Source organism: Orycteropus afer, unplaced genomic scaffold (genome assembly GCF_000298275.1).
Source record: "Orycteropus afer afer isolate SDZICR_OR568_19922 unplaced genomic scaffold, OryAfe1.0 scaffold00017, whole genome shotgun sequence".
Classification (NCBI taxonomy): domain Eukaryota; kingdom Metazoa; phylum Chordata; class Mammalia; order Tubulidentata; family Orycteropodidae; genus Orycteropus; species Orycteropus afer.
Window position 1 is genome coordinate 20,967,827 of NW_006921604.1, and position 21,176 is coordinate 20,989,002.

Genomic DNA, 21,176 nt, shown 5'->3' on the forward strand with positions numbered 1-21,176 from the left:
CTTTGTGTTCTATTGACAGAGGAATTGTATCACAACCTTATTTATCATGACAAATACTAATTATTTAACCATTTTAAAAAACTTAGTATGTTTCTTTTTTGTACATCTACTGCTTTGAGTGCCCACTAAGCCCTTCCCTGTGTTTTCACAGGCCTTGGTAAAACAAAAAGGAAAACAAGTGCAAGAGACGCCTCCCCGACACCGAGTACGGATGCGGAATATCCCTCCAACGGCAGCAGTGCTGACCGCATTTATGACCTCAACATCCCGGCCTACGTGAAATTCGCGTATCTTGCGGAGAGGGAGGATGAGCTTTCCTTGGTGAAAGGGTCCCGGGTCATCGTCATGGAAAAGTGCAGTGATGGTTGGTGGCGAGGAAGCTACAATGGACAGATCGGTTGGTTTCCTTCGAACTATGTCATGGAGGAGGTAGATGAAGCAACTGCAGATTCCCCGAGCTTTTTGAGCTTACGGAAGGGTGCCTCCATGAGTAACGGCCAGGGCATGCGAGTCCTCCATGTGGTTCAGACACTGTACCCGTTCAGCTCCGTGACCGAAGAGGAACTCAATTTTGAGAAGGGAGAAACAATGGAAGTGATTGAAAAACCTGAAAATGACCCAGAATGGTGGAAATGTAAAAATTCCCGGGGGCAGATTGGCCTTGTTCCCAAAAACTACGTGGTAGTCCTTAGTGACGGGCCAGCCCTATACCCTTCCCATGCGCCTCAGATAAGTTACACCGGACCTTCAGCCACTGGACGGTTCGCAGGGAGAGAGTGGTACTATGGGAACGTCACGCGGCACCAGGCAGAGTGCGCCCTGAATGAGCGGGGTGTGGAAGGGGACTTCCTCATTAGAGATAGTGAATCTTCGGTAAGTCCCTGCCAGTCTCTGAATTTTGCCCAGCTCATTGGTGTTTTTGAGATAAAATAGTAAAGATAAGTGTGTGTGTGTGTGTGTGTGTGTGTATACATACGTACATTGAGAGGCCTGGGTGGTGCAGATGGCTGATGATGTCAGCTGCAAACCAAAAGGTTGGAGGTTCAAGTCCACCCAGAGGTGCCTAAGAAGAAAGGCTTGGAGATCTTCCAGAAAATCAGCCACTGAAAACCCTGTGGAGCACAGTTCTACTCTGACACACATGGGGTCTCCATGAGTCCATGTTGACTCAGCAGCAACTGGCTTTTTTGGTTTTATTTATACATGTACGTACACCTAGACATACACCTTTGATAGATTGCACAATAGGACCTTATTATGCCATTTCCTTTTCAGCTTATGTGAATATACTTGAAATAGAGAATATTTAGGAACTCTAATTAGGATAGATGAGTAAGATTTAGTATGAACCCTATAATTTGCTTAAATCTGTTCAATATATTGACTCACCTCTTCAGTTACCAATTATTCTCCCAGAGATGTATGTATGGATATGGAAGGGTAAGTGAAACATTTTCAGTTTGTAAAGTCTTTCTGCCTCTTTTTACAGTTTCCTGATGCCCTTTTCAATTCTACAGACTCAGGTATCATTTTCTTTCACTGTTTCCCATTCTATTAATGATCCTCACCTAGACACTATGATTTGTTTTGTTCCCTCTGTGTCTGTGTCCAAGGCATAGAGATTGTTCTCAGTGAGATGGGTGCCTGCTCTCTGATACAGCCTTTTGTTGGTTGGTTGGTTTTTCTTTTTAAATCATATAATCCCAAGGTCATCTCTACTGCAGGCAGCACTACTAAGTTCATTTCTAAAAAGCTTTTAGAGCACTTACGAACTGAATTGGAAAGAAAAATACAGTTCTTGAGAGAGATGAGTTTGTGTGTGTGAACTGAATCAAGGTATTGAGTCCATCAGACTTGTAGCAACAAATCCATTTCTAGCAATAGTCAACTTTAGGGTTTATGGTTAATATGTGTGGCTGAGCTTCTCTTGAAGAACTGGACCAGTCATGCAAGGCAAGTTTTACATATGTGCATTATGGAAATAACCAGTTTTTGACATCTCTTTCCAAATATGACATCTAGGTAGAGACCAGTATATTTTGCATTTGTTGTTATCCATATGTTTTCATTGGCCTCAAACACACCAGGAGTTGTGAGGATGGCACAGGAATGGACAGTGTTTCATTCCATTAAACAGAAAGTCAGCATGAGTGGGAAGCTGACTCCATAGCAAGCAACAACAATTTTATATTTAAATTGTATTGATTATAGTTGGCTTCAGTTTCACTTTTTTTTTTAATGCAAAACATAATGCTAGTTAAGTATATACTATGTACTAGTAATTACATACTCTGAAAATGTTGATAACATGATAAATAAGGATATACTCAAGCTGCCTGTTGACTGATCCGAGTGAAATTCAAGGCTACAGAAATGTTTCCCCTTCAGAGACAGAGTCAACTGTGATCTCTTCTTTGAGGCAGAAAAAGCACCATCGTCATGGAAATAGGAATTCTTCATGAAGTCAGCAGCTTTGTGAAGTCTGCTGCAACCTTAGACTTTGCTTGAGCAAGCACCGAGGGCCTGAAAGTTAACTACATCTGATATGTGAACTCCCAGATTTTCTTATCAAGCCACAAGAGTTTATCATTTCTGGCAAGACATCACTTTAAATTGTTCTCACACCCTGTAAGCTCTGTGCATAGCTTCCTTTACATCATGTCTGAGCCTTAAAAGAATTAAATACACTAATACTTTTAATTCTGTCAAATAGAAACTCAGAAGAAGCACTGAAAAACCAATTATAGTATAAAGTAGGAGGTTCAGAATCCTTAAAGAATAAGTAGAACTCAGAGTCAAAAGGATAATCTTCATTTAAAATTGTCAAGTTGAAGAGAATTCTTAGAAGCCTGACAGTGTGAAGACGTTGGTCCCATTCATTGTTCTTGCTGTCTAGGTCTTGGAGGAGAAAAGGAAAGTCCTTGGAAAGTAGTTAGATGAGAAAAAACTCATCAAAGGTTGTTTGCCTTGGGGAAGATCTAATGCTTCTCTGTTGGACTGGCAGTTACTGTCAGCAGTGGTCTTTGCTGTCTGAACTCAAAGTCCAAATCTAGTTAGGGATACATGTACCATCTGGGCTCCATCTCAGAATCTGATACCCTCTAATGTCTTGTGGTGGAGTAGAGGGGAAGGGGTGGTGGTTCAGTGGTAGAATTCTCACCTGTCATGGGGGAGACCCAGGTTCATTCTCAGCCAGTGCATCTCATACACAGCCATTACCCATCTGTCAGTGGGGTCTTACATGTTGCTATGATGCAGAGCTTACAGACTATGATGAACTAGGAAGAAAGACCTGGCAGTCTACTTCCAAAATACCAGCCAGTGGAAACTCTGGATCACAGTGGTCCAGTTCCCAACTGATCATGGGGATGATGCAGGACCAGGCAGCATTTTATTCCTTGGTCATGGAGTCACCATAGGTAGGTGGCTGACTTGATGGCAGTTAACTATGTCTTATTTATCTTACATTATTAGAGAATAAACTAATTTTTAAAAAATAATAGAAATGTTAATTGCTTAAGTTTTGTTTTCACCATCTTTATGTAAGCCTTTCTAGGTTTTTTGCATTCTGCCTTGATTTAGAAAACCAAGCACTCCAACACTAGGTGGCTGTTGTTAGGTGCTGTTGAGATGGCTCTGACTCATAGCAACCCTGTGTACAACAGAATGAAACACTACTGTGTCTTGCACCATCCTCACAATCCTAGCTATACTTGAGCCCATCACTCCAGCCACTGTGTCAGTCCATCTCATTGAGGGTCTTCCCCTTTTTCTCTGACCCTCCACTTTACCAAGCATGATACCTTTCTCCAGGGAATGTTCCCCTCTGACAACATGACCAAAGTAGGTGAGACAAAGTCTTGCCATTCTCCCTTCCAACGAGCATTCTGGATGTACTTCTAACAGGTGGCTATTAGGATATTTTTGTAACGTGCCGTGGCCCTTTGATTTCAGAGGGTTGGAGATGGAAGATGAGAAACTAGCCTTGACAGTAATTTGCTGGGCCTTGTGTCAAACCTGCATATAGTGGTCCGCTCCTGGTCTTAAAGCTGTCGTGTGGCCTCACAATGTATAGGTTTTTTTTTTTTCCTGGTGGATCTTGCTATAGCATGAGTTTTCTGTTCGTGTTGTGCTTCCCTTGTGCCAAGGGCTGCTGGAAGGGACTTCTAAGGCTTACTTCGTTTCCCCTGACTGCTCAACTCTACCAACCTTGCTGCTGTTTCTTGTTCATCACTAGGGCTCTTCTCCACTGCTATTTGCTGCCATTTGGCATATCTACCCTGGTGGTCTCCCTTGAATATTCTCTTTCCATTGTTTGCTGCCTCTGCTTTTTGCCAGTGTCTCCCTCTCTGTATTCTCCTTCTCCTTTATCTTTTCTATTTATTGGTCTTTCTAAGATTAGAGTCTGGTTTTCACAGCCACCACCAGGCCAGAGAGAGCCCTTAGGTTCACAGTCTGGCCTATCATGTAGTGATGTGTATAGAATGGAAAGACTTCTGATGAGATCAGTTTTCCAGTAAGTCTCAGAGATGCCTTTATTTTAATTTCCTTTTTCTCTTTTGTAAACTTTGGGTCTAAAACTTTTCCTTTGATGAAGGATGCCACAGGAAGCTTGACTTGGAGTGTACTAGTAAGAACGGTAAGAACGTATTATTTTAGAATATCCTAAGGGATTCCAATATAAATGAAGTAGACTCTTGATATATAATCTTTTTCATTTAAAAATGCTTAATGCTTTTATGTATTTTTTGTTCTTACTTTTATGGTGGTGAAAACACATACCACAAGACATTCACCAAATAATGACTTCCACATTTACAACTCAGGGACATGACATTTTTCATATTGATGCATGTTAATACTTTTGAGTTTTAAGGAATAAAATAATACTCAACTCTGAGTCCTAGGAGGTCAGTGTTTTTTTTTTTTTTTTTTTAAGGGGGAGAGGTACATATTTTGAAAAACAAACAAACAAAATGATCCTATCCTATGATATCCCATGTCAATGAAGTTCTGAGTATTTCAGAGAAATCAGTTAAATTCATATTTTATCAGTGAATGAATGAATGAACAAATGAAATACCAACAAAATTCTTTACCTGTTTTAGTTCTCTTTCATATTCCTTCCTCTCACTTATTTTGATCTCCTCTCTTTGTATATCTGCAATTGGCATTTATTCCTAGCAGCTAAGGAGAAAATATTCTTTCTTATTCTCCATTTTCAATCATCATACCTCTGCCTGCTAAATCTTTGTTTATTAAATCTGGAAAATTCAAAAATCCAACCATTTATCTGTATATTCATCCTATACCCTTATATATTTTGTCCACATTTATTTAATATATGTTGGTTAGAAGGCAGTACTTACAATGAAGAATAAGTAGTAAGTAGATTTATAAATAGTAGCTGTTTAAGTTGTCAGTGTTTATCATTCCTAGATTGCCCCAAAGGAGCCCTGTTGGCACAAATGGTTCAATGCTCAACTGTTAACCAAAAGCCTGGCAACTCAGACCCACCCAGCAGCTGTGCTGGAGAAAGACCTGGCAATCTGCTCTAGTAAAGATTACAGCCTAGGACACTCTGTGGGGCAATTCTACTCTGTCACCTGCTAGTGCTATGAGACAAAATTGACTAGACAGCACCTAATAACAACAACAACTTTCCTCCTTCCTCTCCCTCCTCCTCCTCAAGATGATTCGAAAACTGACAGGTTACAGCTATGATGAAGTCTGAAAAGTTACAATACCTATCTAGCTTCATAGCATCAACTAATGGTTAGGAAGTCATTTACATCTGTAAGACTTAAAAGATCCCATAGAGATCACACTTTTCTTACATTTATCATAGCCCACAATAGTATTTAAACACTAATGTTTTAACATTTGTTTCTCTTTTTTTTTCCCCCATGGGTAAGATAGGATTCTAGGTTTTTAACTCGTTGGAGGATTCCAAAAAAAACAAACCAAACTCACTGCCATCGAGTCGGATCCAACTCACAGTGACACCTCCTTGGGTTTCTGAGGCAGTATCACTACGGAAGTAGATTGCCCAAATCTTTCTTCCAAAGAGTGGGTGATGAGTTTGAACCGCCAGCCTTCTGCTTAGCAGTCAAAAATACCTTAGGCACTGTGCCACCAGAGCTCCTTTGGAAGATTAGTACTTACACATTTAAACGGTGAACAGTATGAGTTTCTTATGAATATGTGTTTATTTTATTTATTTTGCCTTTTTTACCAAAGTTACTATGTGTCAACCCTCTAGTAAGTAAGTGGTTTACCCTCCCTTCTCCGTCAACCCCTGGTAACCAACCACCAAAGAATATTTCTTTTTTTGAGAAACCCTTTTCTTGGCTTTTTACAATACTGTTCTGAAACAACATTTGTCCTTTTGTGATTGACAAACTTCACTCAGCATAGTGGCCTCTTAGTTCATCCACATTGTGAAATGTTAGCAGATTCATGATGCTGCTTATTGATCCAGTTGTGAGGATTTTTGTTTTCTTTCTATTAAAGTGTAATCCATGGTGCAGACTGAAGTCTTTAGTCTTCATTAGTAAGAACTTCAAGTCATTTTCACTTTCAGCAAGAAAGGTTGTGTCGTCTGCTCATTGCAGGTTGTTAATGAGTCTTTCTCCAATCCTGATGCTATGTTCTTCATCATATAGTCCAGCTTCTCAGGTTATTTGCTCAGCATACAGATTGAATAAGTATGGTGAAAGAATACAACCCTGATATGCTCCCTTCTTGATTTTATACCATGCAGTATCACCTTGTTTTGTTCGAATGATAGCCTCCTGGTCTATGTACAGCTTCCTCATGAGCACAATTAAGTGTTTTGGAATTCTCATTCTTCTCAATGTTATCCATAATTTATTATGATCCAGACAGTCGAATGCTTTTGCATGGTCAATAAAACACAAGTAAACATCTTTCTGGTATTCTTTGCTTTTAATCAAGATCTATCTGACATCAGCAATGATATCCCTCATTCCACATCCTCTTCTGAATCCAGCTTGTGTTTCTGAAAGTTCCCTGTCAGCATACAGCTGCAACCATTTTTGAATTATCTTCAGCAAAATTTTATTTGCATGTGGTATTAATTGTAGCCCTTTGTCTGATATGTTGTTGCCAAAAAGTTTTTCCCAGTCTTTGCTTTCTCTTTTCATCTTTTGATGGGCATAAGTGTCTAATTTTTAAAAGGTCCCAATTATCTATTTTTGTCTTCTGGTGTTTGAGTGTTTCTAGTTATATTCAATAGTGTATTTATGCCCTGAATTAAGGCCCTTAGGTTTGTTCCTATTTCTTCGTTGATGGTCTGTAAGGTTTTAGGTTTTTACGTTCAAGTCTTTGATCTAGCTTGAGTTTGGTTTTGCATATGGTGTGAGATATGGGTCCTGTTTCATTTTTCTGCAAATGGATATTCAGTTTTGTCCACACCATTTATTAAAAAGACTCTTTCTTCCTGTGTAATGAATTTTGGGCCCTTTGTCAGAGATCAGTTGTCTATAAGTAGATGGATTTACTTCTGGGTTCTTGTTTCTGTTCCATTGACCTATGTGTCTGTCGTTGTACCAGTACCAGGCTGTTTTAACTACTATGGCTATGGTAGCAAGTTTTGAGATCAGGGAGTATGAGGTCTCCTGCTTTGTTGTTGCTCTTTAATATTGCTTTACTTATCCAAGGTCTCTTTCCTTTCCATATAATGTTGGTGATTAGTTTTTCCTTCTCTTTAGGAAAATGGTGGAATCTGGATTGGGCTGTTATTTGTTTCTGGCAGAGAAAAACTGTCTTTTTTTTTTTTTTTTGATATTTTAACTCACATATTCAGCACACTGAAAGTCAATTGTATATTTGATTCCTCTTCGTCTTCTATTTTTTAAATCTATTAAATTATTTGGCCAGGAAGGAACAGGATAAAAGAATTAGAAACACTCCTTGCTATAGACTAGGAGCTCTGGTGGATAAGGCATTTGGCTGCTAACCAGAAGGTTGGCAGTTCAAACCCACCAGCTGCTCCACAGGGGGAGGATGAGACAATCTACTTCTGTAAAGATTTACAGCCTTGGAAACCCAGTGGGCTCACTATATGATGAAATTGACTTGATGGCAGTGGGTTTGGGTTTTAGTTTTATATTTTAAAAATTTTTAATATTTCTTACGGAAATCATGATTTTAAACCCAAACACAAGCCATGGTATTTCCAATTGCCTCATATGCATGTGAAAACTGGACATTGAATAAGGAAGACCGAAGAAGAGTTGATGCTTTTTGAGTTGTGGTGCTGGCGAAGAATGCTGAAAGTACCATGGACTGCTAAAAGAACTAACAGATCTGTCCTGGAGGAAGTGCAGCCAGAATGCTCCTTGGAAGCAAGAATGGCCAGACTTCGTCTCACCTATTTTGGTCATGTTGTAAGAAGGGACCATTCCCTGGAGAAGGATGTCATGCTTGGTAGGGTGGAGGGTCGACGAAAGAGGGGGAGGCCTTCAACGAGATGGATTGACACGGTGGCTGCGATGATGGGCTCAAGTATAGCAGGGATTGTGGGGCTGGTGCGGGATCAGGCAGTGTTTCGTTCTGCTGTGCATGGGGTCACTATGAGTCGGAAACGACTCGACGGCACTTAACGACAACAGCAATAATATTTTCAGGCAGTCTCTTAAAGCTGTCTCTTTAAATCAGTGATTCTCAAACAGGATGTATCAGAATGCCCAGGAGGGCTTGTTAAAACACAGATTGCTGGGTTTTACCCCCAGAGTTCCTGATTCAGAAGATCTGGAGGTATGGCCTGAGAATTTGCATTTCTAGCACATTCCCAAGTGAGGTTGCTTCTGCTGCTCCTGGGCAGACTTTGAAGGTTTTATGCATTTTCATTGTTGTTGTGAGGTGCTGTCAAGGTGATTCTGACTCATGGCAACCCCAGTTGTACAGGGTAGAGCTGTGCTGCATAGGGTATTCACCTGAGGTTTTGTAGTATTTCTAAATTTAACATATTTAACTCTTAAAATTAGAAGTATCTAAAATATTATTTATTGTATGTACTTTTCTAGATGTTCAGTCTTCATCTTTCACATGATTCTCAGGGGAGCCTTTCAGAGAACCTACCTCATCAGCCCTAGCAAGTTCCTCAATGCCCCCCTTTTTTTTTTTTTTTTTTTAATTGAAATACAGGATTTAAGATATATTCTTGTCGTTTATTTCTTCTGTAAAGACAAAAGTTTAAAGCTAGTTCTTAAAATATAATAGCAAAACCAATCAATATGTCATTCATAATTGCTTTCAGGACCCACTCTTATTGTTATGTGCCGTCGAGTCAGACCCAACTCACAGTGACCCCTCCTTGGGTTTCCGAGGCAGTATCACTACGGAAGTAGATTGCCCAACCTTTCTTCTGAGGAGTGGCTGGTGGGTTTGAACCGCCAGCCTTCTGGTTAGCAGTCAAGTGCCTTAGGCACTAGGCTAGGACTTCTAAACTGTGCAGTGGCCTGCCTTTGAAAGGCATGGCTCCTGGTTCCTCCCAGAAGGTAGGGATACACTAGTCTAGTGAAGTGAGTGTTCTCCTGGGGAACGCTTGTTCCCACATTCTGTCATAAAATTGCACAGAATAACTTACTTTCATCAGCACAGAAGGCACTTGAGAATGTTGGAATTTCAGCCTTCAGACAATCATTTGTTATGAAAACTTGGAATTAAGCTTAATTTTTATATTGTATGTAAAAGAAAGTGTATAATACTAAATCCATTTTTTAAAAATTGTGGTGAGATGGATGTAGCCTGAAATTTACCATTTTAACCATTCTTGAGTGTACACATTCAGTGACATTAAGTACATTCACAGTGTTGTATAACCATCACTACTTTCTACTTCCGGATTTTTTTTTATCATCCAAGACAGAAACTTTATACTCATTAAACAATAACTTCCCATTATGCCCTTCCGCGGTCCCTGATAGCCTTATTCCACGTTCTGTCACTATGCATTTGCCTACGCTTAAAACCAAAACCAAACTCACTGCCATTGAGTTGATACTGACTCATAGCAACCCCCTTTGGGTTTCCAAGGTGGTAAATCTTTATGAAAGTAGATTGCGCAGTCTTCCTTCTGTGAAGTGGCTGGTGGATTTGAACCAGCAACCTTCTGGTTAGCAGACAAATGCCTTAGGCACTGCGCCACCTGAGCTCTTTTGCTTAGGTACCTCATATAAATGAAATCATACAATACTAATTCTTTCGTATGTGGTTTATTCTACCTAGAATAATTTTTTCAAGGTTCATCCATATCATAGCATATATTAAAACTTCATCCTTTTTATGGCTACATATAATATTCCAGTGTATTCCACATTTTGTTTATCTACTGGGGCACTAGCTAAATCTGTTTCTAATTTTTTTTTTTTAAAGAATGATTTGTTACATAAAAATCATGATGAGTTGTAAAATGTAAACAAGGCAGGGTTAGGCTGAGCGAGCTCCTTTACCCGGATGATCATGGTGTAGTCACAGGACAGCAGCTCACCTTCATGGCCACATCACAGTTCAGGAGGACATCTCTGTTACTCCAGCCGGACATCTCTCTAGGTTCCACTGTATAATGATCCTCTCCTTTCTTTTCTTTGAGTTTCTGCCATACTGAGATCAGTTTCTCAGAACCTGCTCTCTCTTGCCTTCAGAACTTTTCACTTACCTGGAAAACTAACAAACAGACCCCTGCTCCTCCATGCTCTCCTTGCATTTAGTCGGGTCCAGATCCTGATTGCCAGCTACAGTCTGGGGAATCTCCCAGCACCCTTGCCAGAGACTACTGAACAACTTCCTCTCCTTTTTTCACCCCGCCACCTTCACAGTGACCAGTAGTGTGCCCCCCTCCCCTCCCTAGTGATCAATGGCACATGCTCCCACACCATCAGACTTGGGACTGTAAGCTAGCCCCTGACTTGCCCACTCCTACACTACCCCACCTGCCTGGCAGCTGGTGTTGCAAGTTCCTGTGACACGCATCCAGTGGGTGCCCACCCAGTGACCTGTGACCCATACACCCTCATGCCAACTACTGGGCAACCCGTGGTGCACGCACACACAGCACCCAACACAATGACTGGTGAGAATGCTTCCCGTACCCACACTCCAGTGACTGCCTGGACAGACACAACACCTGTCATATTCTGACAGTGCCATCTGCATCTCCTCTGAACAGTGAGCAGGAGATCCTAGAGCAGAACTTCACACATCTCACACCCATACAGCTCCTACAGTCCATCTGCATTTCCACTGAAATTCCTTGATACCCCGCCACCTACTAAGATGCCTGTTCATGCACACACAATAGGTTTGTCTCATCATGAAAAGCAAAGTATCACCTATAAAAAGGAACCAGTAAAACTCAGACTGATTTTGTGGCAGAAACCATGCAGGCAAGAAGGCAATGGGATGGCATATATAAAACCCTGAGAGGAATATCCAGTAAAATTGTCTTTCAGATACAATGGTGAAACTAGGACATTTCCCAGATAAACAGAAATGAAGGAAATGTGTAAAAATGAGACCAGCCTTACAAGAAATACTAAAAGGAGTCCTTTGGACAGAGAACCAACAACATCAGCCAACAATCTGAAATTAAGACACACAACAACATCACTCAAATACCAACCCAAATAAAGAATTGTCAAAAATGAAATAAAACTACAAAACTGAAAACAGGGTGATGTCAGTCTATCAATCTATGACAACTTAAAAACAGAAAAAGGGAATAAATGGTGTAGTTACAGAACTTCCCTACGAAGTATTAGTTAAGGCAGTATCAAGATGTGACAAGAGTATTTTAAACTTAGGAAGATAAAGGTAATATTTCAGAGTAACCACAAAGAAAATTAATAAATCTACTCACCAAAATAAGAACAAAATCAAAGACTCAGTAAACACAAAATCAGCAACAATGAAGGATGCTAAAAGGTCTATAAATAAATAAATAAATAAAATCAGCACAGAAAATTAAGCAGAACAAAGAAACTGTTAACACCGCAAGACAGCAACAGTAAATTCATACCTGTTGATAATCACACCGAATGCAAATGGCTTAAATGCACCAGCCAAGAGACAGAGAGTGGCAAAATGGATTGAAAAACATAACCCACCAACATGTTGCCTACAAGAGACACACCTTAGACAAATTAAAAATCAAAAGACGGGAAAAGTAAACTTAACAAAGAGAGCAGGAGTGGCAATGATCTCTGAAAAAATTAAGTCAGAATCCATTACAGGAGACAAAAAAAGGGGCATTATATAATGATTAAAGGGTCAATCCACCATAATAGATATTTAGAGGCAAATTGTATTCCATTGTTTATTTTATTTTGTCTGTTTTTATTTCAGAAAACCTGCCTTTCAGTTTTGCCATTTTATTAGATCATCCTATCCTCACTAGTCATCTAATATAAACCAAAAAACAAATGCCATTGAATCAATTCCAACTCACAGTGACCTTGTAGGATAGAGTTGAACCACCCCATAGGGTTTCCAAGGCTGTAAATCTTTATGGAAGCAGATTGCCTTCAAGCAGATGAACCACTTTTATAAGCAAAAGAGGACCTTCCTTAAAGTAAAAGTGAAAAAAAAATACTTATTTACCAAAATAAAAGGAAGGAATGATAACTGATTCTGATAAGAAACTAACCAGGTGACCTGTCTTTGGGGTTGAGGGAGTGTAAATCATTGATGTTCAAAGGCTTCAGGATGACCAGCTTGTCCACAGTCCACCAGGGAGACCTGGTGAAACAGCACAAAGGGAATTTCTATGCTCATCTTTTCTTAAAATCCAAAGTGAAATACAAGTAGAAATTTTGAGGTATTAAAGAATCAGGAGGGACTGTTAGCAGGGTCCCTCCCTCCCCTCTTACTTCCTCATGGCTTTTGTGCTTAGAAGAAAATCACATTAACACTTAAGCTTTCAGGGATGAAGGAAGAAATAAAGGATATTAAAGACTGTTCTTGGCATCCGTTTTTTCCCCTCAATGAGAACATAGTGATTAAATCTTGAGTAAAGGAGAGAAGTATCTGATCAAGGCAGAGATGCTTTTGGGCAAGTATTTGAAGCAATGGATCAAGTTGGTGAAGCTGTAGAAATAGTCTCAAAAACATTCGCTTCTTGCAAACATATTACAAAGAGGTGAAGTGTAAGAATTTCTTAAAGGAATGAATAATGGAACAGATGGTTAACATCAGAAATTCATAAGTCAACACATTTGTTGAACATCTACACATAAACCTACTGCTGTCAAGTCAGATGCAACTCATAGCGACCCTTCCTGGGTTTCCAAGGCAGTATCACTATAGAAGTAGCTTGCCCAACCTTCCTTCCAAGGAGTGGCTGGTGAGTTTGAACTGCCAGCCTTCTGGTTAGCAGTCTAATGCCTTAGGCACTAAGCCAAATGACGTGGCAGAGGTGGCATCCCTGTCGACTTCACAAGGGGCAGGGGGATCTTTATCTGCATCACCAGCCCAAGGCTGATTTCTGTGAGGCAGAGGTCAGACATTATCTCCTTTCTCCAACATGTTTTTTTTAAAAAAAAACAATTCTGACACCAGCAGTCCTACCCGCAGCACTCTCTACTTCTCTCTGGGTTTGATAATTCATTGCAGCAGCCACACACAAGTCATAGACCATATTTATTATTATGAATTTATCAGGGAAGTAACAAGATTACAATGTAAGATCAGAAATGACTCAGTATACAGTTTTTCAATCAGGACAGCCTCTTCTCAGCTATGCCCACAGGCAGTTCTCTCTCTGGCCCTCAGCCCTGCAGCCCCTGGGCCTGGTCTCTACCTTGCTCAGGCAACTGTTACAAGGCTTTTTTAACTCTGCCATTAAGTGCTTAGAGGTAACCCACTCCTCCAGCAAGCCTGCGAGAAGGGGCTCAACTTTCTTGCTCCTTGGGCCGGGAAGTCCACACACCATCTCCTGCCAGTCTCCTGGTTCTGCTGCCTCCATTTCTCTGCCGCTGCTTCTCACAGTCTTCCCTCATCTCTGGTTTTAAAACTCTGTGTCTCTCTCTTCTGGATCTAGGAGGTTCTCAGCACAGGGATCCTGGGTGCGAGGGATGTGCTCTGCTCCTGGCTGTTCTTTCTTAGTGATAGTGAGAGCCCCCTTTCACTACTCACTTCTCTCTCCTTTTATGTTTTATAAGATAATAGGTGTGACTCAGGCAAAGGTGTGACTTAGTAAGCTTCACTGTCTTACTTAAGGGTGGTCACTTGAATGAGGGTGATGAAAGTGGTGACTTGAGTCACACCCTCTAGTAAGGTGATGACTGAAGATACATCCCACTCTAATCCTGCCTCATTAATGTAACAGACCACTCAGTCCAAAATGGTACCATAACCACAGGCTTAGAGACTAGGATTTACAATACATCACAAAATGGAGGACTATGGCTAGAAGGGTCATATTAAGTAACCAACTGCACTGCCTGGGATATGGGCTTGAATTCAGGATCTTATACTTTGGTTACATTTAAATAGGGGCCTGAAGCCTGAAATGAAAATACCCATAATACTAAGTGCCTTGGTAGAGATTAGATTTCTACCAAACTATTAATTGTCTTCACATTCCATTTGGAATGTAAAAAGAAGAGTGGAGTTAATTAATATGAAAATAGAAAAATCATTACTTACAGAGAAGAGGTAACAAGAAGTGGTCTGCTGTTTTAATTTCTCATACTTGTGAATTCTATAGATGGTATCATACTATAGGTATTTTCTTTCTTTTGGTCTGTACTGTTTGTGAGATTTTTAATCTATGTTCATGTTAATCTATGTTCACTGATGAAATATACATCTCATTTATCCATTCTGCTGTTGGTGAATGTTAAGACTGTTTTGCTTATTATGAATAGTCCTGCTGTGGACATTTTTTTTTTTTTTTAATATATGGACTTTTATCAAATACTCATTCAGACATCCATGAGAATTCATAATTTTGCATGGATAAAAATTCTAATTTACCTAAAATACCATGTTTACTTTACTTTTACCTATATTCCTTTTTTTAAATACTGTTTTTGGTGAAAGTTTACAGGGCAAATTAGGTTCCCATTTGACAGTTGCTATACATTCCGTAGTGATACTGCCTCAGAAACCCAAGGAGGGGTCGCTATGAGTTGGGGCCGACTAGACGGCACATAACAACAACATACATATTGTTCAGTGACATTGGCTACATTTTCTTCATTAAGTCACCATTCTCATAATTTCCATTCTGGTTGTTCTAAAGGAGCACAGAACTCCTGGGTAATATTATTTATTTTATGAGCTAATCTGTTATTCAGCTGAACAGAAATCTTCAGGAGTAGTTTCAGTTCAAAGTTTAAATGGTATCTCTGGACAGTAGCTTCCGTGGTTCCTCTAGTGTCTCACCCAGTCCAGTAAGTCTGGCCTTTTTTTTTTTTTAAGAATTTTGGTTTTATTTTACATTTTTCTCCCATTCTATCCGGTACCATCTAGTGTGTCTCTGATCAGAATGGTCAATAGTGGTAGCTGGGTACCATCCAGTTCTCGTCTCGGGTTAGGAGAGGCTGTGGTTTCAGTGGGCTTTTAGTCCCATAGACTTGTTTCTTCTTTGAGTCTTTGATATGCTTCTTTCTCCTTATGCTCCAGATGAGTAGAGACCTATAGTTTTATCTTAAACAGCTGCTAGCAAGCTTTTAAGACCCTCAACACTACTCACCAAACTAGGATGCAGAACATTATCTTTGTGAACTACATTATACCACTTAAGTTTTCTCCTGAAACTATGGCCCCAAGCCTTCTAATCCAATAAACCAGTCTCATGAGTTGTTTGGTTATGTCTGGGAGGTACCAATGGCTGTGCTTCCTATGTGCTTTATTACATAGATTAATTTATGCTCAGCACACACAAACGTGTATATACATATGCTTACAGATAAACCTGTACACGTGTATAGTATACATATACTTTCCTATACAGATATATGCATACATATCTACCTATGTAACCAGTCATGTATTTTTTGGTTGTTAATGTTACTATTGCAAAATTGTGTATGTTATAGCCCTTACCAATAACTTCCTATATTCTTGTGTACTTCTTAGTGTCATCATTTACTTTGGCCATCTTGTGCACACTTCACCCACACCAAAAATAACAAGTGTCTGCTGCCTAGAGTAGACACTTTCCCCTTTCCTCCTCCTCCTATGCCTGGTAACCACCAAAGAATGTTGATTTCTGTATGTATATTTATTTTTGTCTTTTTTATGCAAGTGGGATCATACGGTATTTGTCTTTTCATGATTTACTTATTTCCCTCAGTGATTTACTTATTTCCAGATTAATTCATGTTACATTTTGCAAACTCATCATTATTTATAGCTGTGTAGTATTCAGTTGTACGTATATGCCACATTATTTTTATCTGTTCATTCTTTGATGGACACTTAGCTTGTTTCTATATTTTTGCTATATATGTTTGCTATATTTTTAAATAATGCTGCAGTGAACTTAGGTATGCATATGTCTATTCACATCACCACTATTAGATCTTGAAGGATCTGGGAGTGGGATTGCTGGATCATAAGGTATGTCTATTTCTAGCTTTTTGAGAAAGCATTATACTGTTTTCAATAGTAATTGTACCATTGTTCAATCTCAACAGTAGTGGAAAAGGATTCCGGTCTCCTCACAATCTTGCCAGCATTTGTTTTGGTTTTTTGATTACTGCTGTTTTTGTAGGGGTGAGATGATCTCACTGTGGTGGCATAGTGCCTTAGGCATTTGACTGCTGACCAGAAGGCCAGCAGTTCAAACCCACCAGCCACTCCTCAGAAGGAAGGTTGGGCAATCTACTTCCATAGTGATACTGCCTTGGAAACCCAAGGAGGGGTCACTATGTGTCGGGCCTGACTCAGCAGTAGTGAGTTTGGTTTGTTTGGTAATGACCGATAATTGCAAGCATCTTTTCATGTGTTTGTTGGCTACTTTGCCGTGGATATTCTTAAACATAAATCCTAGTATACACATACATACATTTCTCAGTAGCACATTTCCAAAATGAAATTGCTGGGTTCCTGACAATGACTGTCTTCAGCTTCATGCAGATACTGTGTAGCAAAGCAGTAGTATTCATTTATGCACTTACCAGCCATGCATAAGAGTTCCCCAAGCCAGCACTCTTTCCATGTCAGAAACCATCATGGCACATTAATGTCCAGTGACAGAGACTTGACCAGCTTCAGCCTTGTGCCCCGGCATAGAGAGCTCATGTTAAATACCTTGTATGAGCCATCCTCTGAAGGAGAGAGAACTGTATAGGCAGAACAAACTTCTGTGACTCCAAATAGTAACACCCAAAACTAGCTGATATTTGCTTTGGTCCTCTTTCTCAATGTAGATATTTAAACAAAATGTGTTAAGAGTCTTTGACAGCTTAAATGTAGAGTAGTGTATCATCATAATGCTACACTACTCTTCTCTGAGGGGGTGTGCTGTGGCATGGCCTTTCTTCAGTCTGATTTCTTTAAGTCTGTTTTAGAAAACCTGGCATGAAAGAACTATGGAGGTTGTGAGTAGGACTGGTGGAGTTGGCTTTGCTGAGCTTTGTGCTCTGTGTTCCCTGGAGGCAGAGTTGTATGGGACTGGGAATAACTCCATCTCCATCAGATCCAGGGAACTGGCTCAACTTGAAGAGACCTTACGGCATTCTCCATTAGGGACGTTCCGAATAAGGAATGTCTGGAGCAGGACCAGCTCTAGGACAGAATCAGAGAGGCATCTACAGTGTGGGTGAAGTCAGCAGTGTTTCCTCCAACACGGGGCTGCTTAGCCCATAAATTGCAACTGGCTATACACATCTTTTTTTGGTGGCGCTGAACATTTCAAAATACTGGTGGTGGTTGGTGCAAATTTTTTTCAGTTCTCAGACTACATGAGAATCATCCAGAGGGACTTTAAAACACACATTGCCAGGCCCCACCTCTAGAGTTTTTTGATTCAGTAGTTCTGGAGTGAGGACTGAGGGGTATGCATTTCTAACAAGGTCCTGGATGATGCTTAATGCTGTTGTTCTAGGGAGCACATTTTGAGGACCACTGTTCTAGTTCATCTTCACATTTGATTTCATGTTCTTCCGTGATAACATGTAACAGTGTATGAAAACATGCAGATTGTTCATTCACTGATACTCAGGAAAATCCACTCAGTTGGAATTAAGAACACCCTAAATTTTGAACACTCCTACTTGGCATAAATGAAGTTGGTGCTGTTTCCTCACCTGATTTCTGCTTAGGAGCCCATGAAATTAAAAATGATCTTTTCTGCTGCCTCAGTTTTACTGCTGTAACATACACACACATCATGATGTTAAATTAAGGTGCTTAAATTAAAAGCAAATCTCCCTGTTTGAAAAATCATTTGATGATCATTTGGCTTAATTAAAATTGGGTCTATCATGTACTTACTAGGATCCATTCACATACTACCTCTACTGAAAAATGATAATACAGTTTCTGTGAATCAGAGTACAGGCCACCACCCCCCACACACACACCAAATTCTTCATCACAGTCACCTTCACTTGTTGCATATGCAGCTTTCAAATCACTGAAAAGACTTCAAGGCTTTTCTTGCACTAAAAAAACCCAAACCAAACCCACTGCTATCAAGTTGTTCCAACTCAGTTGCTCCAACTCCATTGGGATTCTAAGGCAGTAAATCTTTACGAAGGCAGATTGCCCCATAGTCCTTCCATGGAGTGGCTGGTGGGTTTGAACCACCAACCTTCTGGTTAGCAGTCAAATGCCTTAGGCACTGCATCACTAGAGCTCCTTTCTTGCACTAAAGTAGGGCTAAATAAGACGTCTATACAGCTGTTCTGACTTACCTACAAATTCTTAAAGACTTAGTTAGGAAAAGATCTTGCTCTTAACCTGGCTACTGCCTATATCTATAAAACTTGCACAGTGCCTGGCTCATGGTAAACTTTAAAATGAGATCCCCTCAGTTTTTCCTAAAGGTACAACTTATGGTGGAGAAAAGTTGTGTGTGTGTTTGTGTTTATAAAATACATACTTTTAGACTATTAATAGTGAGGTACTTGAAACTAAAAATAAAAATTACTTTAGGGAAAACCTGAAACCATCAGACAAGAGTTTGTTAGCTGTGTATCCTGTTGCTACACTAATGCAATATGATCTCCAATGGTGGCATTCCTGATCTGCAAGGACTAATCATAGTGACAATGACAAAGATGCTGGCACTTCAGCCTTGCCTGTGTGTGGAGTAACTGTCAGGCAGCACCTGTTTTAGTTTGTTCAATATTCAAAGCCACACTGAACAGTTAATTTGAATGGTAATACTGAGACTAGCGGACATTCGTTGTGTTTAACTCTGTGAAAATAGTAATGATTTGAGAATTGTGCAATCAAATGATTACTTGTTTTTTGCTGTTTGGAATATTATGTGGATAGGATTGGTTCATATGATCATCTTTGACGTCAGAGTTCTGCTATTTTTAAGGTACCTAGTTGGCAAAATACGTTTCCATTCTCTATACACAAACCACTTTCAGTAAATTCCAGTCAAAAATAGCTTGGGAAGTGAAAACTTCATGTTTCCTCAGTATTCAGGTTAACACAGGTGCTATGCATTCCATGATGAGTTCTCAACTTTCATGTAACCAATTCATTCAGTATAAAACAGTACTAAGCAAAATTTAATTTTTCTTTGATTCAGAACATCAGAACCTTGGAATGCATCTCTGGCCATTCTCAACCTCAGATGCTGTTATTGGTGTTAACAGAGACCTGGCTGGGGAGCTGTAGGGTGGTTTGGATAAGATTCTGAGTGTGGTACCTAAAATATTTAAGAGTCAAGAAGTTAATGCTCACAAAGTAAAGAACTGCCATTTATGGGTGACTTGAGTGTTTCTGGAGTTTCCCATCTGTGACCAGCTCATAACTTGTTGTGTTTTACTTCCTTCCCAGCCCAGTGACTTCTCCGTCTCTCTTAAAGCATCAGGGAAGAACAAGCATTTCAAGGTGCAGCTCGTGGACAATGTCTACTGTATCGGGCAGCGGCGATTTCACACCATGGATGAGTTGGTGGAACACTACAAAAAGGCACCGATCTTCACCAGTGAACACGGGGAAAAGTTGTATCTTGTCAAAGCACTTCAGTGACAGTCGAGGTGGACTCCCCTCCCCACTGTCCTCCTCCAACTACAGGCCTTAGGTCCAACACTCACTTTCAGAACAGAGCTTATCTACCTGAAAAAGAAGACTGAAGCCACAGGCTCCTCCTACAGAGCGTTGTGCTCGGTCTGGTGGTTCGTCCTTTATTGAGTTCTTTGGCTAGTTTATCTTTTTATTCAGTTCTGTTTGTGTTCCATTTGCCTTAGGTTTAAAGCATAAGCAGTCATCCCAAGCACTCAAATCCATGCTCAAGCCCAAACTTCCCACTAGGTTTACAGAGTTTGGAGATGGAAGAGCGGCAAGTTTGTTGGCTTTATTCTTTTTCTATTGGAAACTGTGTTAATCTGTTCAAATTGTTCATGCTAATTAATAGAACCCCTTGTTTAAAGAGACATTGGGCACAGTTTGAATGCACTGAAGCTGCAGTTAATTACGTGAAATAGAGTGCACTCAAGAAGCTGTGGCTGGGAGTTCAGGGGTTCTTCTGCTTACCAGCTTGCATATTGAGGAGTTCCCAGGTTCCACAAGCATTCGTTCCACTGTCTTTCACTCTTACATTGCTTCCTAAACTCTCCACAATGAACACATTTGGTGATAGCATTAAACTACCAAGTACGATCATCATTATGGAAATCTGTCTAGTGTATTTTGGACTGTGCTCACAATAAAGAAGGAATATCCTTGAAACTCAGTCTGCAAAAGAGGGAACCGGCGACTCGTAAAGATAGAATGTTTTGGTAGTTACCCCTAAATGTGCCATCCACATAGTGCTTTTTCCTCTTGCCCTTCTGCTTGCTTGAATTTTACAATTACATATTTAATTCTCAAAGTAATATGAACCTGTAACTGTTTGTCGACACTAATACAGATGATTATGGAAAAGAGCTGATCTTTGGGGAAGGGGAGCTACCAACAATTTATATATGTATATGTACCATATACACACACACACACACTATATATGTGTGTGTGTGTGT

General features: G+C 40.0%; 1 protein-coding gene across 1 annotated transcript in view; it reads left to right on the forward strand.

The window, feature by feature from the left end:
- NCK2 (NCK adaptor protein 2) overlaps window positions 1–20,187 on the forward strand; it is a 65,275-nt gene extending 45,088 nt beyond the window's left edge. Inside the window, exons 2-3 of the mRNA XM_007959499.1 lie at window positions 152–873; window positions 19,993–20,187. Coding sequence (XP_007957690.1) covers window positions 152–873; window positions 19,993–20,187 — 917 coding nt within the window. The remainder of the gene's footprint in view (window positions 1–151; window positions 874–19,992) is intronic.
- The last annotated feature ends 989 nt before the right edge of the window (window positions 20,188–21,176 follow it).